The sequence below is a fragment of the Gorilla gorilla genome, chromosome 11 (genome assembly GCF_029281585.2).
Source record: "Gorilla gorilla gorilla isolate KB3781 chromosome 11, NHGRI_mGorGor1-v2.1_pri, whole genome shotgun sequence".
Classification (NCBI taxonomy): Eukaryota; Metazoa; Chordata; class Mammalia; order Primates; family Hominidae; genus Gorilla; species Gorilla gorilla.
In genome coordinates this window covers 136,762,675-136,790,312 of record NC_073235.2, presented here as the reverse complement: position 1 = coordinate 136,790,312, position 27,638 = coordinate 136,762,675, and the positions used below count along the sequence as shown (strand labels likewise).

Sequence of the window (27,638 nt, the reverse complement as noted above, 5' to 3'; positions counted from 1 at the left end):
TGCATAATGTCATGCATCTCCCATTTCAGTGTCATACAGAGCAGTTTCACTGTCCTGAAAGTCCCCTGAGCTCCATGGATGATTTTTCAAAATTAAAATCAGAAATAGGCCGGGTGCGGTGGCTCACACCTGTAATCCCAGCACTTTGGGAGGGTGGATCACGAGGTCAGGAGATCGAGACCATCCTGGCTAACACGGTGAAACCCTGTCTCTACTGAAAATACAAAAAAATTAGCCAGGTGTGGTGGCACACGCCTGTAGTCCCAGCTACTCAGGAGGCTGAGGCAGGAGAATGGCATGAACCTGGGAGGCGGAGCTTGCAGTGAGCCGAGATCGCACCATTGCACTCCAGCCTGGGCGACAGAGCGAGATTCCGTCTCAAAAAAACAAACAAACAAACAAACAAAAATTAGACATAAAGAGAAAAACAGAGCTCTTCTGACACTGAGCTGCTTGCCTTTCTAATAACAAGAAATTTACAACCATTTTAAATTGACCTGAAATACGCCAGTCACTTTGAGAGTCCTCAACTCCTAAAATCCTTAGCTAACACCAATTTTATTAGTTTCTCATCAAAAAATTTCATAGTTAATGTTACTTTAAAAACAACAACAACAACAACAACCAGGCAACGAAAGAAAAAGTCTTACAGGAAAAATAAGGCATTTATTACAGATTGAAACTGATCAGAAGAAAAATCACAGAATTCACAAAATCATTCTTTGCTGGAACTTTTCTTCCTTCCATTGCATTTTGCTGTTAAGAGAAAAGGAGCGTGAGGGTCAGACCACCGTGGCATGCGTTCACATTCCAGCTTTGGAGGCCAGGGACCCAGGACTCCTGGGCATTATTCAAAACCAGATCCGATGATACCAGACACTAGAGCAGCTATGCAAAGCAGCAGCTCCTTGAACAAACCAAAAGGGCGAGGGACACCTGCAGGAGGAAGAACAGGTAACTGGGTCTGGGGAGCAGATACACAGCCCCAGAAAGGAAGCTCAAATCTCTCATAAAGGGAAGAATCAAAGAGACCCCAAGCAGAGGCTGCAGCCAGGTGTTGGGCCCCAGGCAGGTCTATGAAGGTGTTTGTGGTGTGAGGTAAGGAAGGAAGGAACCAACAAAAGCAAAAGAGTAGGCTGGCCACAGCTGCCACCGTGTGCGGGTGTGGGGCTGGAGATCAGGATACGCCGTCCAGCCATTCATCCATTTATCAATTCATCTGTTCGATAAACATGTATGCACTGAGCATTTGCTGGGGGTTACAAAGATGAGGCATAGTTTTGACCTCAAAAACCTCCCACAACCTAGCGAAGGGGGTGAAAGTAGTTAGAGTACAGCTTGTTAAATGCCAATTCCAGAGACGCCTATGTGCGGGAAACCCGAGGAAAAGGGTTCCTGAAGAGGACATGTAAGCTGAACTCGGAGGATAAGATGGGGCGGGGATACTGTATCCCAGCAGAGGGGGCCTGAGAGTGGAGGTGAGACCCAGACTGGGACCCCAGGAGAACAGTCAGCTGTGTGAGGCTCTCCCATGTGACTCAGGAGACAGAAGCAGCACGCAAGGCTGGGGACAGTGGGCGCACACTGCCGGGTGTGTGGGCGAGGACTGTTGAGGCTCACACTCTGAGGGAGCTCATCCCCATCCTCCAGCACAGCAAGGACCCGGACTCATTATAAGATGACTCTGATGACAGTGCACAGGTGCCTTTGAGGGGAACAAGACACAGCCACCAGGAAAATGCTGAACATAGCAGGCTAGAGGTGCAGCTGGAACTGGAGCCAACAGCGCAAAGAGGACAGAGCTGTGAAATATTTCAGAGGAAGGATTAGCAGACCTCGGTGACCAACTGGGTGAGGTGGGGAGGAGGTCTGAGATGCATCTGCTTCAGGCCTGGGGGACCTTGGAAGATGAGTTGGAGACAGGCGGAAGAGTGAGTCTCCAAGGGAAGAATCGCATTTTGAATGTGGTGTGGAACACCCAGACGGAGGTGTCCGGCAGGCTGCCATTGATTGGAGTCTAGGCTGGAGGGACAGTGTAGAGGAGAGGGGGAAGAATCCCCAGACAGCTGGGTGTCAAAGCCCTGGGGGTGCTTGGCATCACCCAGGAGAGGGAAGGCCATGAGCAGAAGGAGAGCTGAGGCTGGAACCCTGGGTAACATCATGGTTTCAGGGGCAGCAGGAAGAAGCCGGTCTGTGAAGAGTAAGAAGTCTTGGCCTGAGAGGGGACCAAATCTCAGAAGTCAGAGGGTTTCAAGAAAGAAGGAGTGGTCACCCACATCCAACGCGGCCGTGAGGTCCAGGAGGAGAAGGGGTGGACATGGGGATAGGACAGCAGTGAAGTGGCTACAGAGCAGGGCGGTGATGGGTGCAGGAGAAGAGACTGCCTGAGGCCCTGGGGAACTAATGCAGATGGTGTTTTTAAAAAGACAGGATGAGAAGAGATCAACGGTGAGTAATGAGAAGCTAGAGATAAACGAGGGGCCAGGAACCCACTCAGCAGTCAATCCTCATTAGTCACAGATGCTGTATTTGTGAATTCGCCTACTCACTGCTCACTAACAGTTATTTGAAACCCCAAAATCAGTACTCATAGTGCTTTCTCATTCATTCTCAGACAGGCACGGAGCAGCAAAAACTTGGAGTCAACCTACCCACACCTTCCCAGCTGAGGTCAAACAAGGCAACGCTCTGCCTCCATGTCTCAGCTCTCCTGCTGTCAACAAGTGTCCTTTTCATGGTCTATTTAGTGCCGCATTTTTTTTTTTTTTTGCATTTTTGTGCTTTTTGTTGATGATGTCACTGTTTAAAATAGCCCCCAAGTGTAGTGCTGTCAAGTGCGTCTAAGTGCAAAAAGGCTGTGATGTGCCTTACAGAGAAAATGTGTGTGTTAGAGAAGTTTCATTCAGGCATGAGTTATAGCACTGTTGGCCAAGAGTTCATTGTTAATGAGTCAACAGTATCTATTAAATACAGCATCTAAACAGAAACACACATAAAACAAGGTTATATACTAATCAGTTGAGGAAAACGTTGGGAACAGAGGCTCAGAGAACTCTAACCCTGCATTGCCCATATGAGCAATAGTTTAGTATTCACTAATTCAATGTTTGAAGCAACTTTATAGACCATAGCTGCCTCAGATAATAAGAACCAACTCTACTTGGTGCAGCAATTAATACAGTGTGCTGTGAATGTGAATCAGAGTAAGTGTAAATGAATACAACTGCACATAGCCATGTCTCTGCCACTGGAGTCTCGGTTGGATCTTTTCTATTTTCCGTGGGGCATCTGGCTCTCTTCAGTAGGGGGGCTGTCATGGGAGACCATGACAAGAAGTTGTCACGAATGAGTCTGACACCTGAAAGTGGAAATCACTCAGAAAGCTGGCGGTGGTGGTGCGGGTTTTAGGGACCGGTCCTTCCACATAGTTGATGATAAGCAGATATGTTGCTAACACTTCCTATCAATTAAAGTCTTTGCCATCTAGTTGGTGACTATATTTCTAGTTTCACCCAACGCATGACAAATGCTTCTTAAACAAATAAGCCTTGAAGTTTTGCCCTCTCATACTATTTTTTAAAATACAGAGATATGAGAAAAACAGGGAGGAAAAGGGAAGAGGCTTTGGAAAGAGACAGACATCAAGAGTTCAATTCCAATCCCAACATTATCTCTGAGGGCAGGGACCGCTAAATGCCTCTGCTTCCTCCTCAGTGAAACAGAGAGAATAAAACTTCATTTGATTGTTCCAAGGTTTATGCAAGAGAATGTATGAGATGGGTCCAAACACAGGCCCAGGCATACTTGAGAGCTGTGATATTCATGGGCACAGAGGCCAGGCATACAGGGGCATTTAATGAACATTTGTTGAATAAATGGATAAAATCATGAGAATGATTCTTTTTACTGTGCCCTTATTGACAAAAGGCCTCAATAAGAACTGCCCCCTTTGCTGCTCTTGGGCATAGTTTAGGAACTTCACACTAATAATCAAGATTGTGACATAAAGAAAAATGCATCACTCATGCAGCTATGGTTTGGGTGCTGAGGGTCTTCCGGCCACTACATAGTTGAAAAGTCAGAACTATTCCAGCTACAAAGATAAGAAAGTCTAAGATTCTCAAAGAGATTTTTTCAACATGAGAGTTGGGACCTGATTTTCTACATTTCCTACCTTAGAGCAATAAATAAGAAAAAAATTCAGAGTATTTTATTTAAATATTACATTTCACTATCTACTCATATATTAAATCATTTTCTGGCAACATGAAAGAATCCTAGAACAGTGTTTAGGGCTCTGGGGATTTCATAACAAATAGCCCAAGTCTCTACCTTCAAAGACCTCCCCAGTGGAAAAACGACACTCACAATTTCAAAAGAGTAATTTTGTTTCTGGTCATGCACTCATTCATTCTTTCCTCCCAATCTGATTGATTGTATTCTATACACTGTTCTTAGCCCTATGAAATGGACAAAAGATATTCTTAATAATTTCGTATAGACATATCATTAATAATATTTTTACATGTTGTAAAACTGCAATAATTAACAAGGAGAATGCATCCTCAGGAAGTTTATGGTCGGCCAGGCATGGTGGCTCATGCCTGTAATCCCAGCACTTTGGGAGGCCAAGGCAGGTGGATCACTTGAGTTCAGGAGTTTGAGACTAGCCTGGCCAACATGGTGAAACCCCATCTCTACTAAAAATACAAAAATTAGCTGGGCGTGGTGGTGCGCACCTGCAATCCCAGCTACTCAGGAGGCTGAGGCAGGAGAATCGCTTGAACCTGGGAGGCGGAGTTTTCAGTGAGCAGAGATTGTGCCACTGCACTCCAGCCTGGGCAACAGAACTACACTCCGTCTCAAAATAAAAAGGAAGCTTATGGTCTAGTATGGACAAGAAAAAGCAAAAAGTAATAATAAACCCTTGAAGGAATTGCACCCTGAGAGGTTAAGGAACTGAATCACCATTACAGATGGGAGAGCAGGCTCAGAACCAGGCCCGTGGATTCCAGATCCCATCGGATTGACCTCCTCACTAGACCCACTGTGCCAGCCTTACCAGCCTCATTCTGTGATTTCAGGGAACCCAGCCCAGTGTAGAAACCTGCCCTGCTAAAGGTCATGGGAGGGCAGAGACATAACTGGGACTTCAGTCAAATCCAATGTTCAGGTCGGGGCTGCAGCTGTCTTTAAAAATAAATGTTTTGAGTGATCAATTTCTTCATAAAAATCAAATGATGAATTTATATTGCAATACACATATGTATACACATCCAACATTATCATATTACTAATAAACAAATACAGCCAATCCATTGAGAACTCAATTCTCCCTGCCCATAACCCATGATGTTCTGTAAAGAAAAAGAAAAAGATATCATTTACATTTGTAAAAAAGGAATATGATGCATCTGTTGCTTCATAATGAGTAGATTCTTGATCTCAGTATGGAGCTGGTTTTTATATTTAGAGTTGTGCCATACATTAAAAAGAAAACCTACCATTTGTGTCTTTCATCCAAGAAGGCCTCAATGGTGAATTTCCCTTCTATTTTAGTAAAATGTCAGTTGATTTCTTTCAAATTTCAATGGTTAAAAATTAATTATACCATGCTTAACTGATGTTTTTGGTAAAAGGATTTCAAGAACCCAAAGTGAAAGATTTCATTCACTTAAAAAATATTTACTGAGTGCTATTTATTGAGTGTGCTGGGCTGTGTGCAGGGCACTGCAGGACAGTGGCAGTTCAAGTTCCTTGAGACCTCCTCTTGGGGAGTCTGGTAGTCAGATGGGTGACAGGAAACAACCAATGGCAGTGCCCTGTGATGAGGAACCTACAGAGGCCCAAAAAGGGACATCATCTCTGATTCAGTGGTGGTGGTTTGTGGTGTCAACGTAGACCTCCAAAGGGAAGTGACAACTGAGCTGGGACCTGAACGGTGAGGCAGAACTAGACAGGTGGATGGTCCAAGTACAGGCAGCAGCCAGAGGAGCTGCAAGTACCTCAGTGCCTCAGGAGCTGAGCGGCCAGGTGAGGCTGGAGATGTGGGCAGACCCAGGTCATGAAAGCCATTGTGAGCTACACTGGGAGTTTGGACTTTATCCTGAAAGCATGCAGTGTTACGCAGACTGTAAAGCCTGTGAACACTCCAACTTCATTATTAACTTGTGTGTGCATATGTGCGCATGTAAAATACCTATGCATGGAATCGACATCTACAATTCCATCTTGAGATTCCTCTTATGTGTGCCCTTCATGATAGCTACATTTGCTCCAATCCCATCCCTAGTAACTGGGAATTTATACACATGTGAAACTCTATGAAGCTCAGTGCCAGTATGATAAACCAGGACTCCGTCTCTAGCTTTCTATAGAACTGGGGCAGATAGGCTGTTCCTCCTCTTGGCCCAGTGTCTGGCTGTTGCCCACCTCTGCTCAGTCCCACAAGTGAAGCAAGCATTAGTTTATATGGGGCAAGGATCAGAGTCTCCTCCGTGTTTCACGATAAACCTGAAGACAGCAAGCAAGGTAGACAGTATGGGATCAGAACCTGATGCAAGAATACAATCAATAGTTCATTGGTGATGGTAGTGAAGTGATGGATCAATGCCAGAGAAATGTGGGGGTGAAATGAATAAGACTGGACCCCAATGTACGTTCCAAGAAGATGAAGGATGAAGGGGAGTCAGTGATGCCCTCAAGATTTTTAGCTTGAGCAAATTAGGTGGATGGTATGCCATCAATTAAGAAAGGGAGCTTGTCAGGAAGCTAGTTGAGTTTCAGGGACACCCAGGATACACAATGGCAACACCACCCAATAGGCAGTTATAAAGGCCTGGATCCGGACATAGAGTGTGGTAAGAGACATGTGTTTGGAAATAATTATGCATCATTGATAGTTAAAGTCAAGCAAGAAGAAGAGATAAAAGAGTAATCTACAGCATAGGGAAAGAATTAAACTAAGGAGATCATACAAATGCTCACCAGTATTTAAAGCATACATCGGCCAGGCACGGTGGCTCACACCTGTAATCCTAGCACTTTGGGAGGCTGAGGCAAGCAGATCACCTGAGGTCAGGAGTTTGAAACCAGCCTGGCTAACATGGTAAAACGCTATGTCTACTAAAAATACAAATATTAGCTGAGCGTGGTGGCAGGAGCCTGTAATCCCAGCTACTAGAGAGGCTGAGGTGGGAGAATCGCTTGAACCCAGGAGGCAGAGGTTGCAGTGAGCCAAGATCACGCCATTGCATTCCAGCATGGGCAACAAGAGCGAAACTCCCTCTCGAAAAATAAATTAATAAATAATAAATAAAGTACACATCCAGAAAAGGAAGCTAGATGAGATTTCATAGATGTGAGGTGAGGAGGTTGAGGAAGCAACCAGAGACCGCAGTTGTGTCAAAAAGTTTAGCAAGGAAGGAAGGACCGAGGGAAGGCAGTTGCTTAGACGGATGAGATGGGCCAAAAGAAGGGGCTGTGCCCTTGTTGTTTGTTTGCTCCTCACATGGACAGACTTGACCACATCAGTGGCAACAGATACAAATGTCATGGGAAAAAGATTGAGGGTGCATGAGATTGAAGAGGCAATTGAGGAGAAGTCTTGGGAAGGAGGTCAGAGAAGCCAAAAAGCAAGGATTTGAACAGCATATTGCAGATATTTGGAGGTCGGCAGTTTTAAGGCGTTCACTCCATGTAGCTTCTATTTCTAAATACACTTGTGTGCACCTGCATTTTCTTACCTCAAGGCTGTTACTCAAAGTCAGTATTTATTCTTGCTCTGTGCCGGTGGTTTGGGTACCTTCTGTTTCCAGGAGGCAATACCCTTCTCATGATCCCTAAAGATAGAAAAGGGAAGCATAGGCTCTGTCAGTCGCATCAAGATCTGAGACAGCATGGACAATGTTACTACAAATTAATGAGAAGGATTGTGACAAGCATAACCTGAACCCATCTGCCATGAGAATACCTGAGGGTGCGATAATTTCATCTTCCTTATTCCATTCTCTCTCCTTCTCCCCTGTGTTGTGTTTCAGCTTGGTCTAGCGCTCATTTCTCCCCACTCCGTATTACTACATGTGATGTCTCAGCCACCATGGATGCCCTGGAGGGCAGGAACTGCCACATTTATCTTTCAGTCCTCCAAGGGATCTACCCAGTGTTTGTCACACACATTTGTTGAATTAAATTAAATCATCATGTTCAAAGCAGTCTCCAAGACAGCCGCACTTCTGTGTCAGTGATGCTCCCCCAGGCCCAATGTGTTTTTAGATTTTGGCTTAGAAATTTCTTCTGAGATATATAAAAGAATTGGTCACATTAATTTATAGCCATATAATATTTTCAGTCCCAAATGGCATTTGTCCAATACAATAATCAGTTTCCAAGATGGCTTCCTGGTATTCACACTCCTGGGCAGTCCCTTCCCACATTGGGGCAGGATTGGTCTGTGTGTTTAATAATAGATTATGCAGAAGTGATGATATATCACTTCCAAGATTAGTTTATAAAAGACTGTGTCTTCTGCCTTCAGTGCTCTTGCTTGCTCATTCTCTCTCTCTCTCTCTTTCTCTCAAATAATCATCTCTGGGGGGATCCAGCTGTCATGATTTGAGGACATTCAGAAGTCTTATTGAAAGGTCATATGGTGAGAAACTGAAGCCCTTGGTCCAACAGCCTGTGAAGAACTGAGGCTTCCCAACAACATGTGAGTGGGCTTGGGGGTGGATCCTTCAACCCCAGTCAAGCTTCAGATGAGATCACAGCCCAGTCAACGTCTTATCTGAAACCTTTTGATAGACTCTGAGCCAGAACCACCCAGCTAAGTTTCTCCTGGGTCTTTGACCCTCAGAAACTGTGAGATAATAAATGTGTGTGGTTTTAAGCTGACACATTTTGGGGTAATTTGATATATAGCAATAGATAACCAACACACCCAAGTTGATTATTAATCTGATTAATCAGATTTGTCTCCAAATATCTTTTGAATATTCCCAACATCAAATCCAAGGGCAAATGTTTGCCACCAGTACAGAGATTTAAAAAAAAAAAAAAAAAAGCCATGGATTCTGAAGACAATTCTAAAAGAAAAGCTCATAAAAACGTTTCAGCAGTGGTCATGCTCTCATAATAACTGTATATTCTCCCAAAGTGACAACTTGGATGAGATATAAAACAGGCATTAAAAAAAATCAAGCATCAGGTTATAAGCTCTAGCACTTCAAATAAACTGGAGTTTGCCTAATGAAGGTCAGACTTTGAGCTCATTGAAATGTTAATATCTCTGTTATTCATTTTAATGGGGAATGCTGAACATCAGGTGGATTTCGCAGTTCTTCTGGGAGGCAGCATGAAACAGGCACAGCTTTTAGATTCTGCCAAATCTGATTAAAGTCCTACATTGGCAATGTAGCCACAAGCAAATTACAGGAACTGACTAAGCCTCAGTTAGCTCACCTGCAAAATGGGAAAGAACATAGTGCTACCTCACAGAATGTTTGTGACACTGAAGAAGAAAATTGTGTTAGGCAATTAGTACAGGGTAGACAATTTGCATATGCCATTTAATGCCATGAGTTCTTACTGCTTTATTCATCTATATAAGCAGGTAACACACGTGGTTGACAGGGCTATCATGAGGACCAAATGAGAAAACTGATCTGTACAGGAGAGGGACAAAATCACTTTGTTTCATCCATTTGGTGAGAAATTTGGTTGAGTATGGCAAAAAGAAGATCATTAGACACATTGTATGCCTGTATCAAAATATCTCATGTACCCCATAAATGTATATACCTCCTATGTACCCATAAAAATTAAATTTTTTAGTTTAAAAATACAAGATTATTAGAGTTCATGCTACTTTTTAAATGCTCCTGAGAGTGTCAGAAAAAAAAAATGGTGAATGCTTATTTCCTGAGCCAGATTTGATATTTTGATTCTTGGTAACTTTTTTTTTTTTTTTTTTGAGACGGAGTCTGGCTCTGTCGCCCAGGCTGGAGTACAGTGGCGCAATCTCGGCTCACTGCAAGCTCCGCCTCCCGGGTTCACGCCATTCTCCTGCCTCAGCCTCCCGAGTAGCTGGGACTACAGGCGCCCGCCACTATGCCCGGCTAATTTTTTGTATTTTTAGTAGAGACGGGGTTTCACCATGTTAGCCAGGATGGTCTCGATCTCCTGACTTCGTGATCCTCCCGCCTCGGCCTCCCAAAGTGCTGGGATTACAGGCGTGAACCACCGCGCCCGGCCTCTTGGTAACTTTTAAGTCAGTTAGTGCCTCAAGGCTACCTTTTTAATGATTTGCAAAGCAAGTTTATACATTACTATTCTTTTCCTTTTTTACTTAAAATATTTTGTATTTCAGAGATTTAACTCCTATGAAACAGGAAACAGCTATGAAATAGGATTTCTCAGGAGTCCAAATTGATCAGAAAAGGGTCTGGTGGCACAGCAGGAAAGAAACCACTTACCAAGTGACCGATCATAAAATTGTTCACTTATGGACTCGTCTGAAATGAGACCTGTAACACAGTAATAATCATAAGACAAGACTCCTCTCACTGCTCCAGAATGTTCTATGACTTTACTGTTAATGCCACAAATATGCTTCTTAAGCAAAGAAGCAGTGAGAGATCACCATTGAGTTTTATTGCCATCAGCACTAATAGGAAAAATGCCTCCTAAATCATAGAACACTAACCCGACCCACTTTGTATTAAAAGCCACACAAGAAAAGAAAGAAGGAGAGCCCTTCCTCCCTGAACTAAGACATTCAAAGAGATGATCAGATCTAGTTGTATGGCTGAAAGACAATAGAATTCAGACTGTTTACTCCTGATCCTCCCAGCTAGACATTCTTAAGGGGAAAACCAACACTGGCTCCGCTTACTTGGCAGAGATGTTGGGGCCATCAAATGGAATTATGTATGGAAAAGCTCTGTTGTGAATACAAAGGAATATCTAAGTGAACAGTTGTATCATTATTACCTAGTGATAAAAAATAAGCAAAAGCAAAACAAAATGTTAATTTTCTATGGCTGTAATTGTTGCAAGATTACATACATATGTATTTCTAGTTTTAAATGACTCACTAACAAAGAGTTGCAATATGGAGTTATTTTAAGAAAAAAAGTTAAAAAGAACAGATCTTAACTTACCAAATAGATAATTGTTTCTCCATTTATGAGATCCCAACATGTCCCCAAAAATCATCTAAAGAAATTCAGGCATCAGGATGTGTCAGCACATGAAAGAAAGAAAAAGGAAAGACACTGAAAAATGTAAATGTCATCTGGAAGACTCTGATATATGTTATATAATCCATTTTTAATGAAATAGGCAATACGTTATATTAAATAACTTTATATATATCAAACATATAAGTCTAAAAAAGCACATGGGGAAGAGCAAACTACGTGAAGTTTAAATTACCCACAGATCTTTCCCCTAGACTGAGAATGTACTCCCAAACATTGCCGGCTTCCAGAAAAGCAAAACCCTGTTACACAGACTTGCACATAGACTAAGTTTAGATCAAATTTTAGAGGTTTCTCTCTACAAAGTCACTGTAATATGTTCAGTAGGAAAAGGTGTCCACAAGAAGTTTTCATGAAACCACTAAAAGTCCATGCAATCATCACAAAGTAAAGTGGTTGCTTGGCTCGCAGTCTTTCTACCAAGAGTCTTGGTAGGCTGTCCTCCCTGTCCTGAACAATCAGGTAATCTCTTGGCCTCCATCACAGTAGTTGGACTGGGAAGGGACACATACCAAGACAATTTAAGAGAGAAAGAACATTCTTTTCAACAGATAGTGCTGATACTACCGGATATGCACATGCAAAATAATGAAGTCAAACCCCTTCCTCACATCATATGCCAAAATCAAGTCAACATGGATCATAGACCTAATGTAAGACTACAGAAACAACAAAACAAAAAATAGATAAACTGGAGTTCATCAAAATTTAATTTTGCTCTTCAAAGGGCACCATCAAGAAAGCAAAAGACAACCCATAGAGGGGGAGAAAATATTTCAAAACAACTAAATAAAAAGACAAATAGTGCAATTAAATCATAGGCAAGGATTTGAATAGACATTTATTCAAAGAAGATGTATAACGGCCAATCATTAGTCGTTAAAAAAAATGTAAATTAAAACCACAATGAGAGCTAGGCACAGCGGTTCATGCCTGTAATCCCAGCACTTTGGGAGGCAAGGCAGGCAGACTAGCCGAGGCCAGGAGTTGGAGACCAGGCAGGCCAACATGGCAAAACCCCGTCTCTACTGAAAATACAAAAATTAGCCATGCATGGTGGCACGCACGTGTAGTCCCAGCTTCTTGGGAGGCTGAGGCACTACGATTGCTTGAACCCAGGAGACAGAGGTTATAGTGAGCCGAGATTGTGCCACTGCACTCCAGACTGAGTGACAGAGTGAGGCTCTGTCAACAACAACAAAAAAAACTACAATGAGATACCATGTCACACTCACTAGAATGGCTAAAATAAAAAAGACAGGCACCAACAAGAACTGACAAAAATGTATAGAAACTGAAATCCTCATACATTACTGGTGGGAATGTAAAATGGTACAGCTGCTATGGAAATAATGTGGCAGTTCCTCAAAAAGTTAAACATAAAGTCACTATACAGTCATTAAACATAGAGTTACTATATGATCCAGGAATTCTGTTTCCAAGAGAATTAAATACATGTGTACACAAAAACTTGCACATGAATGCTTCTAGCATCATTACCTATGATAGCCAAAAAGGGAGAAATAAACAAAATGTCGATCAATGAATGAATGGATCAATCAAATGTGGCTCTGTAAAACGGAACAATACAAAGGAATGAAGCACTGATGCATGCTACAACATGGATAAACCTCCAGAACATTATGCTAAGTGAAACAAGTCAGTCACAAAAGAATACAGGCTGTACGATTCCATTTGTATGAAATGATCAGAATGGACAAATCCATAGACACACAAAGTAGATTAGTGGTTGCCAAGTATCAGGAGGAATGAGGAATAGAGAACGACTGTTACTGGGGTCTCTCTCCCGCGTGATGAAAGTGTTCTGGATTTAAATGGTGGTGGCAGTTGTGAATATGCTAGAAACCACTGAACTGTACATATTAAAAGGGTGAATTCTATGGTATGTAAATTATATCTCCACCAAAATGTATTTTTAAAGGGGGGTATCAAAACATCACATTGTACACAAGTAAATATATAAAATTTAAAATAAATTAATAATAAAGTTATATGTATAAAAGAACAAAAACAGGGGACACCTAAGCCAGGCCAATAGAGGGAATACCAAGAGGTTTCTCTAACTGGCAGCAGAGAGAAATGCCTCCTTTCCCTCCTAAGTACAGAGGACATAAGCCTGGAGTAGCTTGAGGCTTTACTTCCTGCTGCAAGGGGAAAGCCTCTCTGCAGCAAGGGTGGGCGTGGAGTGCAGGAGGCACAGTGACAGAGAGAGACAGACAGAGAGAGAGGAAGGAGGAGAAGATGGAGGAGGCTCAGAGAAGGAAGGAGAAGGAGAGGGAGAGGGAGGAGGAAAGGGAGGAAGAGAGAGAGAGAAAAGGGAATGAGGGGGGAGAAGGAAGAGGGAGGGGCAGAGGGGAGGGGAGGCCAGGAGAGAAGGGGAAGGAGAAGAATGTGGCACGTACAGGACTGAAGGACTCTAAGTCGAGTTGTCCCTGAAGCCAACTTCTCTCCTTCCTTTCTGGGAATGTGATCCAGGGAATTACCTCTTTTTGGCTTAGACTACTTCTAATTGAATATCTATCTTTTGAAATGAAAGGCAGTAAACAAATTAAATGCCCGTCACCCCTCCCCTAAGCTCAGAATTCCTGTCATCATTCTTCCTCAGTTTCTTTCTCTTATTTTGGGTCTCGTGTCGGAAACCCTAGCTGACTTCATCCTATCCGCTCCAAATCAGAAGGATTTGTCTAAAGTCAAGCTCACTCATTAGAAACTGAAGAAACAGAAAGAGAGCTCCAACCTACAACTCTACTACATTGTACCATTTCAGCATCGTACTCCTGATGGGGCCTGCACCAGTACAACGTTGAGTGAGTGCTTATGCACCATAAGGAAAGCTTTTATCCTCTACACATTTCAATTTCGGGATTGAAAAAGAAATAATAAAAACTACCGATAATTCACTTATCTATTTAGTTAACGATAGGAGAATATTTGCAAATTTAGAAATTTATTTTCTCAATTTTTTATTGTTACTATACTTTTAAAAATTATGTCATGGGAAGTCCAAATATTTTATATTCAGGGCTTTCATTATGTCCTTACCAGACTTACTCTAAGCCCTTATTAGTCATAATTTGGATTTTGGGGCTTATTTGCCATGGTTTCCATTTTTCTTTACCTTATATTCCTTACTCTGGAAATTCTTCTACATTCTCTATATGTTTTTCAAGTGATCTTTATTTTTATTACTCTGGGAGTTTTTTTCAGTTTTATTTCTTCTATTTCTTCCTTCCAACAATAATTTATTTGTTCTATGACTAAATGTATCCTAATCTAATGTCTTTCATATTTATAATATCGCCATTTTTTTCACTGAAAATGATTACCAGCTGTTCTCTCATTTCTCCTCTGTTTCATGCAAGAAATTCATTTCAGAGTTTCCAGGAATTACTTAAGTCTCTATCTGCTTTCTTCTTTTCTTTCAAATTGTAGAATTTTTTAATTTGAGAATTTTTAAAAATAAATTTGCTCAGAAATGTTTATGATCACCTAACCTTTAAGAAGAAGCAACCAGGGAGTTTATTTTAAGATCTAGTTTTTTACAAGGGCTAACTTAATATCTGAGTCTTCTTAGAAAACTTGGAATTGGAAGAAAAGAGAGTGGTCTTCACTATGCAATTAGAAAGCTGCAACAGATTTGTAGACTTTGCAAACCATCAGAAGCCACTTTCCAAATCAGGGTGGAAGAGGCGTTAACTTAGCTGGCCATTTACTAAATTCATTTTGTGTTAAAGGTCATAAAATGAACCAGAATCCATTTCTCTCAACATTCACTACTAAGCCCTAGACCCAGTTAGCATTGTCTCTCACCTCTTATTTATTTCATATTTACTCCATATTTATTCTTACCTAGTTCCAATCCATTCATCATCTGATTCTGTTACCCTCCTCTGCTCCCAACACACACACACTTAAAACTCTTTCATAGCCCCTTTGTCTTTAGGATAGAGCCAGGCAACCTCGACAAGACCCTCAAAGTCCATCTTGACTGCTAATGTTCCTCCAGCTCCACCTTGTGCCTCTCTCCCCATGTTTTTCTCATTCCTGTTGTAATGGAGTTCTGTCCATTTCAACCCACCAGCTTTCCTGGCAATTCAGGGTACCCCACCTGATTTCCCCTATGCTTGAAATACCCTTCCCCCTACACACTCTGCCCTGTTTGTTCTGACTTCTACCCGCCTTCCAGTTCTTGGCTGGAAGGTCAGTTCCTGGGGGAGGCTGTCTGTTCCCCAGGTGACATGCATTCCTCTCACTATGTGGCCCCCAGTGCCTGCCTGATAGTCAGGGTAATTCCTGCTTAGTGGGCATCTTTCCCCAAGACGTGTCTATAAACTCCACAAAGGCTGGCACTGTGCTTGTCTTCCTCCCCACTGTCTTTTTTCTCATATGAACCACAAATCAAGATTAACAAAAGACTTGTGAAGTGATAAGCTTGGTCCTTGTCATTTCTGGTTAGCTGGGCCACAGTGTATGAGTGTGTTACAGCAGAGTGTGTTTGACTTCCTAAATATTTCAATAGGGTCTAAGAAAGGAGGCCCATGGTACTCGCCCCAGCACTGAGAAAAGAAGATTCTTCAACTATGGCTCCAGGACAAGTTCAGAGATCAGCTGGGAGTTGACCTTCGAAAGTTGCCAGTGTGACAGGATCAATCAATAAGGCCGTGCTCAACTGAACTTTTTGTGGAGAAAGTCCTAATAAACTGTGTGAAGTTCTCTTTGTACCAATAAGGCCATCCTCTGCAATAGGAGTGTCTCAGTCATTAGTTTCATTACTTTCTAATTCTAAAATGTACCTCCAGACAAAATAGTTAAGGCAGGAGTATATTAATCATATGGGAAAATTAACTTTTATGTGTAATTCTTGAAGTAGAAATTTTATAATATTTTAATGTAATTTTCACTGCAGAGTTAAATCTTGAAAAACTGAACAAAAATATAAAAAGGAAAGAAAGATTATGTTAGACAGAATCATCCATATAATGTTGGAAATATTTAAAAATATCTGTCAATAATATTATCCTATTACACATGAACAAATAATATGTCATGTTTTTATCCCTAGTTTAAAGTGAAGAGATGGCCTTTTCTTATCATATTCTTGTCCATTTCTTCCCCAGTTTTCTTGCATTTATACAACAAGTATTTAGTGAGCTGTGTCAAACATTGTGATGCATCAAACATTGTCCTAGACTGACAAAAACAAACATTCCCTGCCCTCATGAGACATACAGTCTAGTAAGGAAAGCAGCCAATAATTGGACACTTATATAATATAATTTCAAGGAAAAAATATACATATTATTAATATTACAGTATTATTGCAAATCAAACTTTCAGTGCAATTGAGGAAAAATAAGGGTCCTGCCATCCATTGAGTATCCCAGTGCCAAGCCAGATCCTTCATGTCCATCAGCTTACCAGATTTTCTCAACAACCTATAAGGTGGTCTTTATGACTGCTAGCATTTAACAGATGAAGAAGCCGTGGATCATCAGGGTTAAATGAAAGTCAAGTATCCTGACCTGGACTACAGAGCTGAGAAATAGTTTTGAACACTGGTGCAACAAAAATGTCCTTCTTGATTGCACTAAACCACAGTGCCAGCGAGCCACATACTTAGATCTGAAACTTTAAAGGTTTGCTAATTTTACTTGAAGGCCATTTCCCAATCCCAGGGAAATCAAGTGTGTGTGCGTGTGTATGTGTGTGTGTGTGCATGTGTGTGTGTGTGTGTGCATGTGTGTGTGTGAGAGAGAGAGAGAGAAAGAGAGAGGACGTACAAGAGTGAAAGAATAAGCTGGGAATAGGGGATGTGGACAATGAGGCTGTAGGTGTCCAAGAGAGAATCCCACTGTGTCAGCAGAGTTCGGCATCCCCAAGCCCAGGTGATGATCTAGCTACCCAGCAAACCACTCTGTTTTTCACAAACCCACACAGACCCTAAGAGGTGCGGTCTGGGAGGAGACAAGGCCCCAGTCATACCTCTTCGCTGCTGTAAGACTCGGACGTGGAGGAGGACCAGCTGCAGCGAGCATGCACGCCCTGCACCTGCTGGGCAGATACCTTCACGGTGCTTCTGCAAACAGCTGTGGACTGGAAAAGACAAAGGGGTGAGTTCTCCCTTCAGCTGCTTGTGGAAAGGGATAGCCTCCATTGAGTAAATCAGGAAATAAATGTCAGGTTTGACGAAATGACAAAGAAAAACTTCACAGAGGCATTTTATTTTTTCAAAATGAAAATTCCTCAAGACCGAAGCAGAAACAAATAGAATATTTAAACATCTCTTTGCTGTTTGACCCATTACAAGTCTCTAGGAAAAGCAAACATTTCCCCCATGAGTGCTAACTGGGCTGCCCTGAGTCAATTTTCATTCAGACAAAAAGAAATGACGAAGAACCCCACAGGATTTCACTCTCTTCTTCTTTGCCCTCAGATTTCATTAGAAATAGAAGCTTGTGACACTTTGGTATGAGTCCTTTGTAAAACAGAGTCACAGTGAGTAGTTTCATGAAACAGATAACAAATCAAACAATCCTCTTTTAAGTAGCAAAACCCACGAGCTTGAACCTCAGAATGCAAACACTTTGGAAAGCAAATTTTGGACTGCTGGCGTTGCCCTGTTCAGATGGGATTATTGCCCATGGGTGTTGACTAAGTGTCTGTGGAGACTAAAGCTATTCCACCTTGGATGCCAATCTGCCATGATGACTTCTGATTAACCCGTTTCTGGGAATCCCTCTAAGATTTCCACTTTCATGTGCATACCGTAAATCCTGGCCTTGGGTCAAATTCCCTACAGTATGTAAGCCCTGGATCTGGGAGGTAATGGCACAGGGATCCACTGTCTCACCTCCATCCAAGACATGCATTCTGTTTGTAAGTCCCTATGAAGTGTTTTTTGTTTGTTTGTTTGTTTTTCTGAGAAACTGGATTTGGGAGCCTCTTTCTTCAGCCTCTCAGCTCCCTTCGCCTTTCGGGTTAGGTTTTCATGGTCCTGCTTACCATGGAACAGTGCTGCACATGTTCTGGTCATGAGAGACACGAAAACAAACATGCCATGTTCCTGATCTCACTGAGCCTGAACTAGTAGGGAAGACAGATGTCATTCAACAGTCAATGGCAAAAGAACGTGACATGTGCCAGGAAGAGTCAGTGTTTCATAATCCTTTGTAAGAGAATTTTAAGTGTGTCTGGGATTTGTCTCTGGTGTTGTATTCACTTTACCTGATACAAATTCATTCTCATGTTAAAAAGCAGGAAACTGAGGCACCAGGGATAAAGTAATTTGTCAGGATCACTCAGGATCTCAGACTCCACAGCTCAATGCTCAGCCATGGAGTAACACTTCCCCCACCAGGAGACACAATGTCCACATGCTAGCAGTGTGGCCAGACGCTAGCCAGGCAGCGACCAAGTTCTTTGTGTGACTCCAGGTCATGCAAGAAGTGAGGCTCTTCCTTTTGTTCATTTCTGGGATGGGTCTCCTCCCACTTACCACATAGTAGTCCCTCTGGAAGGCACATGTAGCGGGATCTTCTCCAGAATCCTTCCTGCATGTAGTCTCCCGGATGCTGAACTCTAAATTCATGACCAAGTTGTTCTCATCTAGGACCTCAACCTTCACAAGAATAAAGTTTCAGAGTGTGATCAACGCATTTCTGAAGTTTACGATGCTATAAACCATTCTTTCTACCCCATAAGAAAAAAATTACAGAATCGTCCACCATGAAAGCAATAAATTATCTTAGCAATCACCTAGTTCCATGCCTTTCTTCTGCAGACCAGAGAGGAAAAGTGACTTAACAAAGTCGTACAATAGTTTACTGACGAAAATGGAACCAGAATGTAGGTGTTCTAACTCCAAGGCCAGTATTGCTTCTAACACTTTACAGTGACAATTGATCCTCACTATTTGTGGATTCCATATTGGCAAACTCACCTACTCACTAAAATTTATTTGTAACCCCAAAATCAATACTAGTAGCACTTACTTTGGCAATCATCTAGGGACAAATGCAGAACGACAAAAATCTTGAGTCACCCAACGTGCATGTTACCAACAGAAGCCGAACAAGGAGACATTCTTCCTTCTTGTTTCAACTCTCATATTGAAAACAGGTGTGCTTTTTATGGTCTATTTCGTGGCTTTTTTTGCATTTTTGTGCTTTTTGTTAGTAGCTTTATGTTTATGATGGCCCCCAAGCCTGGTGTGGAAGAACCCACTAGTGTTCCAAAGCACAAGGCTGTGATGCAGCTGACATGGAAAATATGTGAATAAGGTAAGCTTTGTTCACGCAGGAGTCACAGTGCTGTTGGTCGTGAGTTCAATGTTAATGAATCAACAATATATATTAATTTAAGCATCTTTAAGCAGGAACTCACAAAAACAAGGTTAGTATTGATGGGTTGATGAAAATGTTGTGACCCAAGGCTCACAGGAACCAAACCTTCTATTTCCCCTAGGAGCAATGATTCTGTGTTTGCTAATTCAGTGTTCGTGGTGATTTTATAAAACATAACTACTACAAGTAAGAAGAATCAACTGTACATATTTCTAAGTGTCATTTTCCTAAAAGACTGCTACATAATTTTTTAATAATTCCAGAAATAAATAATTGAGCAACGAGTGCTCTCTGCAGTACAGACTATTCTCCAGCCCTAGCTTCCTGCTTGAGCAGTTCTGATATGTGAATGAGTTTAAATGACTTTATTCTCCTTTCCACAAAGGAAAATAATCTAAACTCCGTGACAAATCTGGGGAGTTCTGATGTCACAAATTCCTGTGACTTCTTGAGTACTCACTGTGTGTTCAGCACCAGAGGCAGAGCAGGGAAGATGCCCTGTGGCTTAAATTCCAGAGGAGGTGCCACACAGAGGACACATCAAAGAAAACTATACAAGATCATCCCAGATAGTTATGGGGCTATCAAGAAAAACAACAACATGGCAATGGGGGTGAGGGAAGGAAGCAGCTGTTTTAGAGAAAATGCCAGAAAAATCCTCCCAAGGAAGGCAAATTTAAACTGAGCCTTGAAGGATGGGAAGAAGCTCATCCTGTGAATAGAAAGCAGAGCCAATGCCCTGGGGCAGGGACAACTCCGACTCTTGTGGCTGGAGCAACCTGACCAAGGCAGGAACCATACACTGTGACTTTGGAGAGATGGAGTGTGTCAGGTATGGTCTTGGAGCCCACGGGAAGGTGTTTAGATTTAATTCTCACTGCAGCGAGATGCTATCACAGAGTTTTAAGAGCAGCACGTGAATCACCGTGGCTGCTGCAAGGTAAACAGATTGGGGCAGGAACAAGGGGGCAGCAGGAAGCCATCGGGGAGCCTGCCACGGTCCAGTACCTGACAACACCCCCAGGATCCAAGTCACTTCTTGCCTCTTAGTTTCTGAACCCACCTTGCAGCAAATTGAAGTCAGCAACACATTGAACGTACTGCCCAGGGAGGAGAGAGATGGAGGCAGCGCTCTTTCTGTGAGAGCGAGAACTACTTACAAGTAGGGAATAATAGGCACATGCAGTACATTTTGTTTTGGAAAAAAAGTGGCAAAACTACAAGCTTAGGACGGGGATCTTTATGTCTCCTAACATAGGACACATAATGAGTGCTGATAAAAGTAGAATTTTCTGAAAACAAGTAGAAATAAAAACTCAACCTCACCATTACTACCTCATATATTTATAATTTTAATATATTGAATGTTAAATCTGTGTCTCATTAAAAAATTAAAAAGTAAAAACCTCTCCCATCAACTGAAGTCCATTGTTTGGGGCCCTCCACTGCAGGGTGAGCTTCAGCAATTCACCTAAAAGCAATTTGATGGAAGCAACTGGCAACACAAAAGCTTAGCTGAAAAGATGAAAATGTGGGGTTTTGGGGGGTACAGATCATTTTATTGAGCTATGAGATAACTTTGCAACCTCTTTTGCATCTTGAAGGGGACTTTCGAGAATAGGGAGAAACATCTAACAATTTTGCTGTTTCATTTGAACTCACTTTCTGCCAGTAAATTTCTATTCTGTGTAATTCAAGAAATGTGGGACAGCCTAAATGCTGAACAATAAGAAGTCAACTCATTGTGGTTTTGATTTGCATTTCTCTGATGGCCAGTGATGATGAGCATTTTTTCATGTGTCTTTTGGCTTCATAAATGTCTTCTTTTGAGAAGTGTCTGTTCATATCCTTCACCCACTTGTTGATGGGGTTGTTTGTTTTTTTTTCTTGTAAATTTGTTTGAGTTCATTGTAGATTCTGGATATTAGCCCTTTGTCAGATGGGTAGATTGCAAAAATTTTCTCCCATTCTGTAGGTTGCCTGTTCACTCCGATGATAGTTTCTTTTGCTGTGCAGAAGCCCTTTAGTTTAATTAGATCCCATTAGTCAACTGGGAAGGGGGGAGGGATAGCATTAGGAGATATACCTAATGTTAAATGATGAGTTAATGGGTGCAGCACACCAACATAGCACATGTATATATATGTAACAAACCTGCACGTTGTGCACATGTACCCTAAAACTTAAAGTATAATAAAAAAAACTTACCAAGATACTCATAAAATAAAATAATTCATTTCCAAAAAAAAAGAAGTCAACTGGAGAAAATTAAAAACCCAGCACTATTGCTGAAACAAATTATGAGAATTTACAATCAGTATTACAGTATGGTCCTATTTTTCTTTAAAAATACATTGTATACCTTCATATGAATAAAAACACTCCAAAAGGATATCCTCTCATGGGTTTATAGTGAGTGTTTCTCAGATAAATGGATAATGAATGTTATTTTTCATTTTCCCTTTCTTGTATTTTTTGACTTTTTGTAATGATTACATTTTGGTTTTTATTTTTAAAAGAAATACAAATATATAAAAATAAAAGACCCATAGCAATTCCATTTGACAATTGTAATGGTTAATTTTATAGTGTCAACTTGACTGAACCATGGTGCCCAGATATTTGGTCAACATTTTTCTGGATGTTTCTGTGAAGCTATTCTTTGAATGGGATTAATATTTAAATCAGTGGACTTTAAGTAAAGCAGATGACCCTCCATTATGTGGGTGGGCCTCATCGAATCAGTTGAAGGCCTTAATAGAATAAAGACTGAAATCTTTCCATCAGAAAGGAATTCTGCCAGCAGACTGCCTTTGGATTTAAACTATAAGTTATCCCTGAATCTCCAGCCTGCTGGCCTACCTCATCAGATTTTCTTTTTTCCTTTTGGACTTGCCAGCCTTTGAAATTGCATGAGGCAATTCCTTATAATAAATCTCTGTCTCTCTCAATGTCTCTCTCTCTCTCTCATATATTCATATGCATCCATTTATATATGTATGCATGTCATATTGGTTCTGTTTCTCTGCAGAACCCTCACTAATAGGGTATCAATGGTCACTTAGGTTTTTCAAATGAATCCCTTATTAATGGACAAAAAGTAAAGATCAGAAATGGCTAGCTGAGAATAATTTAGAAAGCCAAAAACCAAAAAATGCAAAGAGGTTGAAAGGTAAAATGGACACACAAAAAAGGCATGGAGACCTCAAGGATCCCAAAACTCCATGGCTTTGCCTCCAAATGTACCTCAAATCTATCTGCTCCCCGCATCCTCCCTGCCCTGACTTGAGACCCCACACCAGCATCTCACCATGCTCAGTTCCTCCCCTCACACCCCACTCCACACAGCAGCTAGAGAGATTGCAATGGACTGTTTGTCCCCCCGCCCCAATCCGTATAGTGAAACTCTAATCCCTGATGTGATATTTGGAGGTTGGGCCTTTGGAAGGTTATTAGGTCTTCAAGGTAGAGCCCTTATAAGTGGGATTAGCATCCTTATAAGAAGAGGCTGGAGAGTCAGCTAGCTCTCTTTCTGCCATGTGAGGATACAGCAGGAAATCAGCAGTCTGCAGCCCAGAAGAGGGCCCTCACCAGAACCAGACCATACTGGCACCCTCATCCTGGATCTCAGCCTCCTGAATTCTGAGAAATAAATTGGTGTTTTTTATGCACCACCTAGACCATGGTTTGTTATGTGTTCATGGTACTTTGTTACAGTGGCCCAAGCTAAGCAGAGATGTTTTGCAAATGCAAATGTCCCTAGGGGCTACCCATTGCCCTTAAAACAGACCTCAGACTCCTCAAAATCATGACCTAGGCATGTCCCACTCATGCCCACCTCTCTGACCGCTCTCCACTCCCACCTTTCTCTCCCAGGCTCACTTGGCTCTATCCAGCCTCCCTCTCAAGGTCTTTCGTCCTTCAGGGCCCTCCCACTGACTCTGCCAGCTCACCCAATATTCCTCAAAACGTCTTTCCACAGTGGGAACTTCTTGTCACTGGAGTGAGTCTTAGCTCAAAGATGCAGCATCAGAGGACACTGTTGCCCCATCTGACTGCTGCCCCAGGCAAGGCCTATCATGTCAACCTGCTTACCCTCCTCTATGGTACTCTCCACTACTGGAAATGAATTTGATTTATTTAACTGTGTCCTCTTCCTCTTCCCCTTTCTTCCCCTTCCCCTCCCTCCCCATCTCCTTTCCCTCTCTTTCCCTGGTAGAAACTGCTCCCTATGAAACCACAGCCCTACTTGTCCTCTTTGCTTCCCCGTCCCCAGCATAGGGCCAGTGCCCACTTTTCCTTTCTCTGCTTGTGTCCACTGAGGGAACAGTCCAAGTGAGCCTAATGTCAAGGTTGGAGCAAGAAAACCATCAGTGCTAAAGTCATGTGGATTTTTCCTTTCTCCTCCTGTCTCAAATTTGGAGCCCAGGAGGTGAGTAACTTGAAATCAATTACAAGAATATTTGATCTAGGTCTGTTGGTAATACCCAGTGGTTCTTCACCCAGACCGCACATTAGAATGAGCAGGAGAACATTTAAGAATATGAGTCCCGCCCTCAGAGACTGGGATTTAAGGAGTCGACCATCCCTCCTGGACATCAGAAATATGTAAAGCTCCCGTGCAATGATGATGTGCAGTCTGAGTAGAGAATCACTGCGCTTTGTAAGCAAACCTGGGGGCAAAGCAGAAGGGCCCGACCCTTCTCCCTACAACCATTGAACTGTACCCCCAAATACTCATGACTAAACCTCTTATTTGCTTTGAGCATATTCTTAGAAGTGAAACTATGCAATCGAAAGTTTTAAATATTTACTAATTTAACGTTTAACGTGCTAGTAAATATGTTTAACACATATTTCCAACTTGCTTTTCAAATACAATTTTACAAAATTACAAACTCTCGAGCGGCAGTTGTGATGTTTTTTTCACCGTTATTCTTTTACCTTGTTATTCTTCTTTTTCACACTGCTATTTTAATTCTGCACTTTTCTTCTATTAGGGAGGTTGAATAGCTTTCCAAATCTTTCTTAGTCTTTTGTATTTCCTCTTTCGTGAATTGTTTGTAACTCCAGTGCTAGTGATCTATTCACTCAACTCTCTCCTGAGGGCTTTGCCTTTTAGTGTATCCCTCATGTCTGCTAGGGTAGAGAGAATTGGTATATTTGGAGCCGTCTATAGGGTGTTTATAGAAGACGTGGTTAATACACACAACATAAATCAAAATATGAAACACTCCCAATAGGAAAAAATATCACCAGGAGAGATCAAAGGAAGAGAATCTCCCTTCCAGTGGGAGAAGAAATAGAGTTCTCAACAAGAGGGCACGGTGACTGTAGCTTGACCAATGAATTTGAATAATCAGAAAAGGCAGGGAGAGGCAAGAATAGGCAGACCTCCAGGTAAAGGAGCAGTGTACTTGAGGTGGAGAGGCAACATTTTTCATGTGCTCATCAAGAGTCACACACATCGCACATAATTGTATCTATTTTTAGGTGCATGTGCATCTGGGCTCAAGTCTGGGTGACTATACCAAGATGGCGCATGAGCCAGAACACGCTCTGGTGGCTGTGCCTCACAATAGCTCATCTCCACAGGGCAGATTTCCATGGTGTCAGTAATTGGTTCTCTTGGGATCTATCCTCATGCTCTCATTCATCTAATAAACTGCTAACTTTCTTCTGTAGTGAGCAATAGCTAAATCAAAAGTAAATTTAAACTGTTCATCTGCAAGGTTGGCAAAAAGACCCCGATTCCACACCACCACAAGTGGATTTCATTAAATGCCAATGGAAATTGGCATTTGAAATACAATACAAGCAAGGAAAGGGGGTTCTGTATTCTGATCCAGGAGCAGCTCAACCTTGGTGTGGCAGCTGACCAGTGCCTCCACACCACAACATCCAGAGCAAGTGACTCCACTCTGGCCATGATTCTGGAACGGCACCTAAAAAAAGTATAGCCCATAGTCTTCATGAACTATAATCAAACTAGAAAAGAAAACTGGGTCCTTTTGATTCATTTCCCTTGAAATTTGGAAAAGAGAAACTAGGAGCCAGGTTCTGAAGAAGATCACGCTGAATATGTTGTATTTGGAGACTAGAACTAGGAAATCATGAGCCATGTGCTCTACAGAGTAGCAGAGGGAACAAGCTAAGAGTCAGTCCAGGAGGGATGGGAGAAGGCAGCAGGCAGACAGAGAGAAAGCAATGCCCATCTGGCCTCTGCTGCCTGGACCTTCAGCCGTGTCTTCATTCTCATTCCCATGCTGCCTGGCTATACAGAGCCTTCATTCCTAAGATGTGCAACTTTATAGAACCTCTCTACCTCCCACCTTAACCTAAATTTGCTTGAAAATATGTTCATCCCTACCTCCAAATGAGCCCCATGTAGATGATAATAAGGCAGTGAAATTACCTGGGGAACAGGAAGAAGGGAGATGACATGCTGCTTATGTTTCTCATTTCCTTTGAAGGATATTTTTACATTTCTTTCCTTGCATATCACAGACTTAGTCATTGGAAGCCCAAGTGATTACTCTTTCTTTAGCTCCCAAAGCTAAGAGGAAACAGACTATTACCAAATTGACAAGGAAAGGTGAATTTCTTTGGCTCAAAAGCCAGATTATTTCCAGTAAGTATTAGGAGCAGAACTGCTGAATTTGAAAGGAGGCTCATTTCCAATAAATGAGAAGTTCTTAATAAAACACCTCAGAAAGAATCACGAGGACTTCAAGTACAAAAGCAGGATGCAGGGAACCAGAAGACAAGGTTAGAGAGGAGAATACAGCAGAAGAATCAGTCATCAAAAGTGGTTTGGATAGCCTCATGACAAAAAAATTGTAATTGAATCTTTTCTCTGTCAAAGAAAAGAGACAGTATGAAAGAGATGACTAGCCACTATCATTTTTAAACTGGAGAAAATTTCTTAAAAGTATATCCAATGAACTGACAAAAGGCAGACAGCATTGGAAGGAGGAGTAGAGAAGATTTCATTTTGCACTTACTCTTTTTAATGAGCTTCTGAATGCCCGAAACAGATACGGACTCAGTGACTGGGAATTCACTTTTGCCACAGAGGCACTGAGGGCATCCCTTAAGGAGGATGGATCGTAGTCGTACACTGGGAAACCTGGACACGCAAGCACATGGGGCACAGTGAGACAAGACACAGGCGCCAGCATGGCTCTGCATGATCCAGAGCAGGTGGCCAGGTTGGTGAATACCTTACCTGAGCAAGACCAGTAGTTCATTCCAAGAGCAAACATAATCAATATCTTCATCATCATCGTCATCTTCTCCATTCTGGAAATCATGATTGTAATCGAGAGACAGAGAGTGTCTCTCTATGTGTTTGGGGATGACAATTCTTCCTAAGAGGAGCTGTCTTTATCAAACACTGGCTGCTTATTTTGACTGCAGCAATCTGTAACTTAAACAGAAACAATTGATCCTGGGGTCAATATTTTCTGCTGACTTTTCCTATGGAAAGGTTCCAGTTTGAGGACACTTTTGAAGTTTACAACTCACCAGAGAACTTTAGCCCAAGGCAAAAGGCATCAAGAGGCTCAGGATTCCATGTGTGCTGTTTATTTTTCTCTATTTTAATTTCATTCTTTTGGGGGAGGGGATATAATCTTACATTCAACAAAATGGTTAATCTTAAATTGTTGTGTATTGAGATCCCCTCATGGTTCTAAAGATCTTGCAGTTCACTACTTATGAAAATAGTGTGGGTATAAGATCTTCTTGGAAATTATGACTTTGGAGAAGATAATTTTATATAGGGGTCCTAAATATTCGAAGCAAGTACAAGTGCAGTAAAAAGCTGGGACACACCATCCTATTAACCAATCTTCTGTGCTACTGGACACTTTTGCACATCACCTGGATAATAAGGTATTTACATATTGATGATTCCCATGCACTGTAAGATCCCAAGGTAGTTTTAGAATGATTAAAAAGGAGAACTACTTAATTGGAAGTACAGTTTGTGTTGTATGTAGGTCATTGTGTTCTT

The 27,638-nt window shown here is 41.8% G+C and overlaps 1 protein-coding gene across 1 annotated transcript; it reads right to left on the bottom strand.

Annotated features, from left to right (window-relative positions):
- Positions 1-646: 646 nt before the first annotated feature.
- SPP2 (secreted phosphoprotein 2) lies at positions 647-27,019 on the bottom strand. Its single transcript, XM_004033395.1, has 8 exons — positions 26,850-27,019; positions 26,626-26,750; positions 18,775-18,897; positions 17,262-17,372; positions 11,160-11,214; positions 10,473-10,523; positions 7,746-7,841; positions 647-936 (listed from the first exon to the last, which is right to left on the bottom strand). The coding sequence occupies exons 1-7, from the start codon at positions 26,932-26,934 to the stop codon at positions 7,756-7,758; spliced, it is 636 nt and encodes a 211-aa protein (XP_004033443.1). The 5' UTR covers positions 26,935-27,019; the 3' UTR covers positions 647-936; positions 7,746-7,755.
- Positions 27,020-27,638: the final 619 nt, after the last annotated feature.

What these genes read in the sequence shown, in the direction of transcription:
- SPP2 (XM_004033395.1), bottom strand. Translation starts at nt 26,934, where the DNA reads ATGATTTCCAGAATGGAGAAGATGACGATGATGATGAAGATATTGATT. An exon ending in GAACTACTGGTCTTGCTCAG is followed by an intron (nt 26,751 to 26,849) that starts GTAAGGTATTCA and finishes TTGCGTGTCCAG; the next exon opens with GTTTCCCAGTGTACGACTAC. An exon ending in AGTCTTACAGCAGCGAAGAG is followed by an intron (nt 11,215 to 17,261) that starts GTATGACTGGGG and finishes GAATTTCTTTAG; the next exon opens with ATGATTTTTGGGGACATGTT.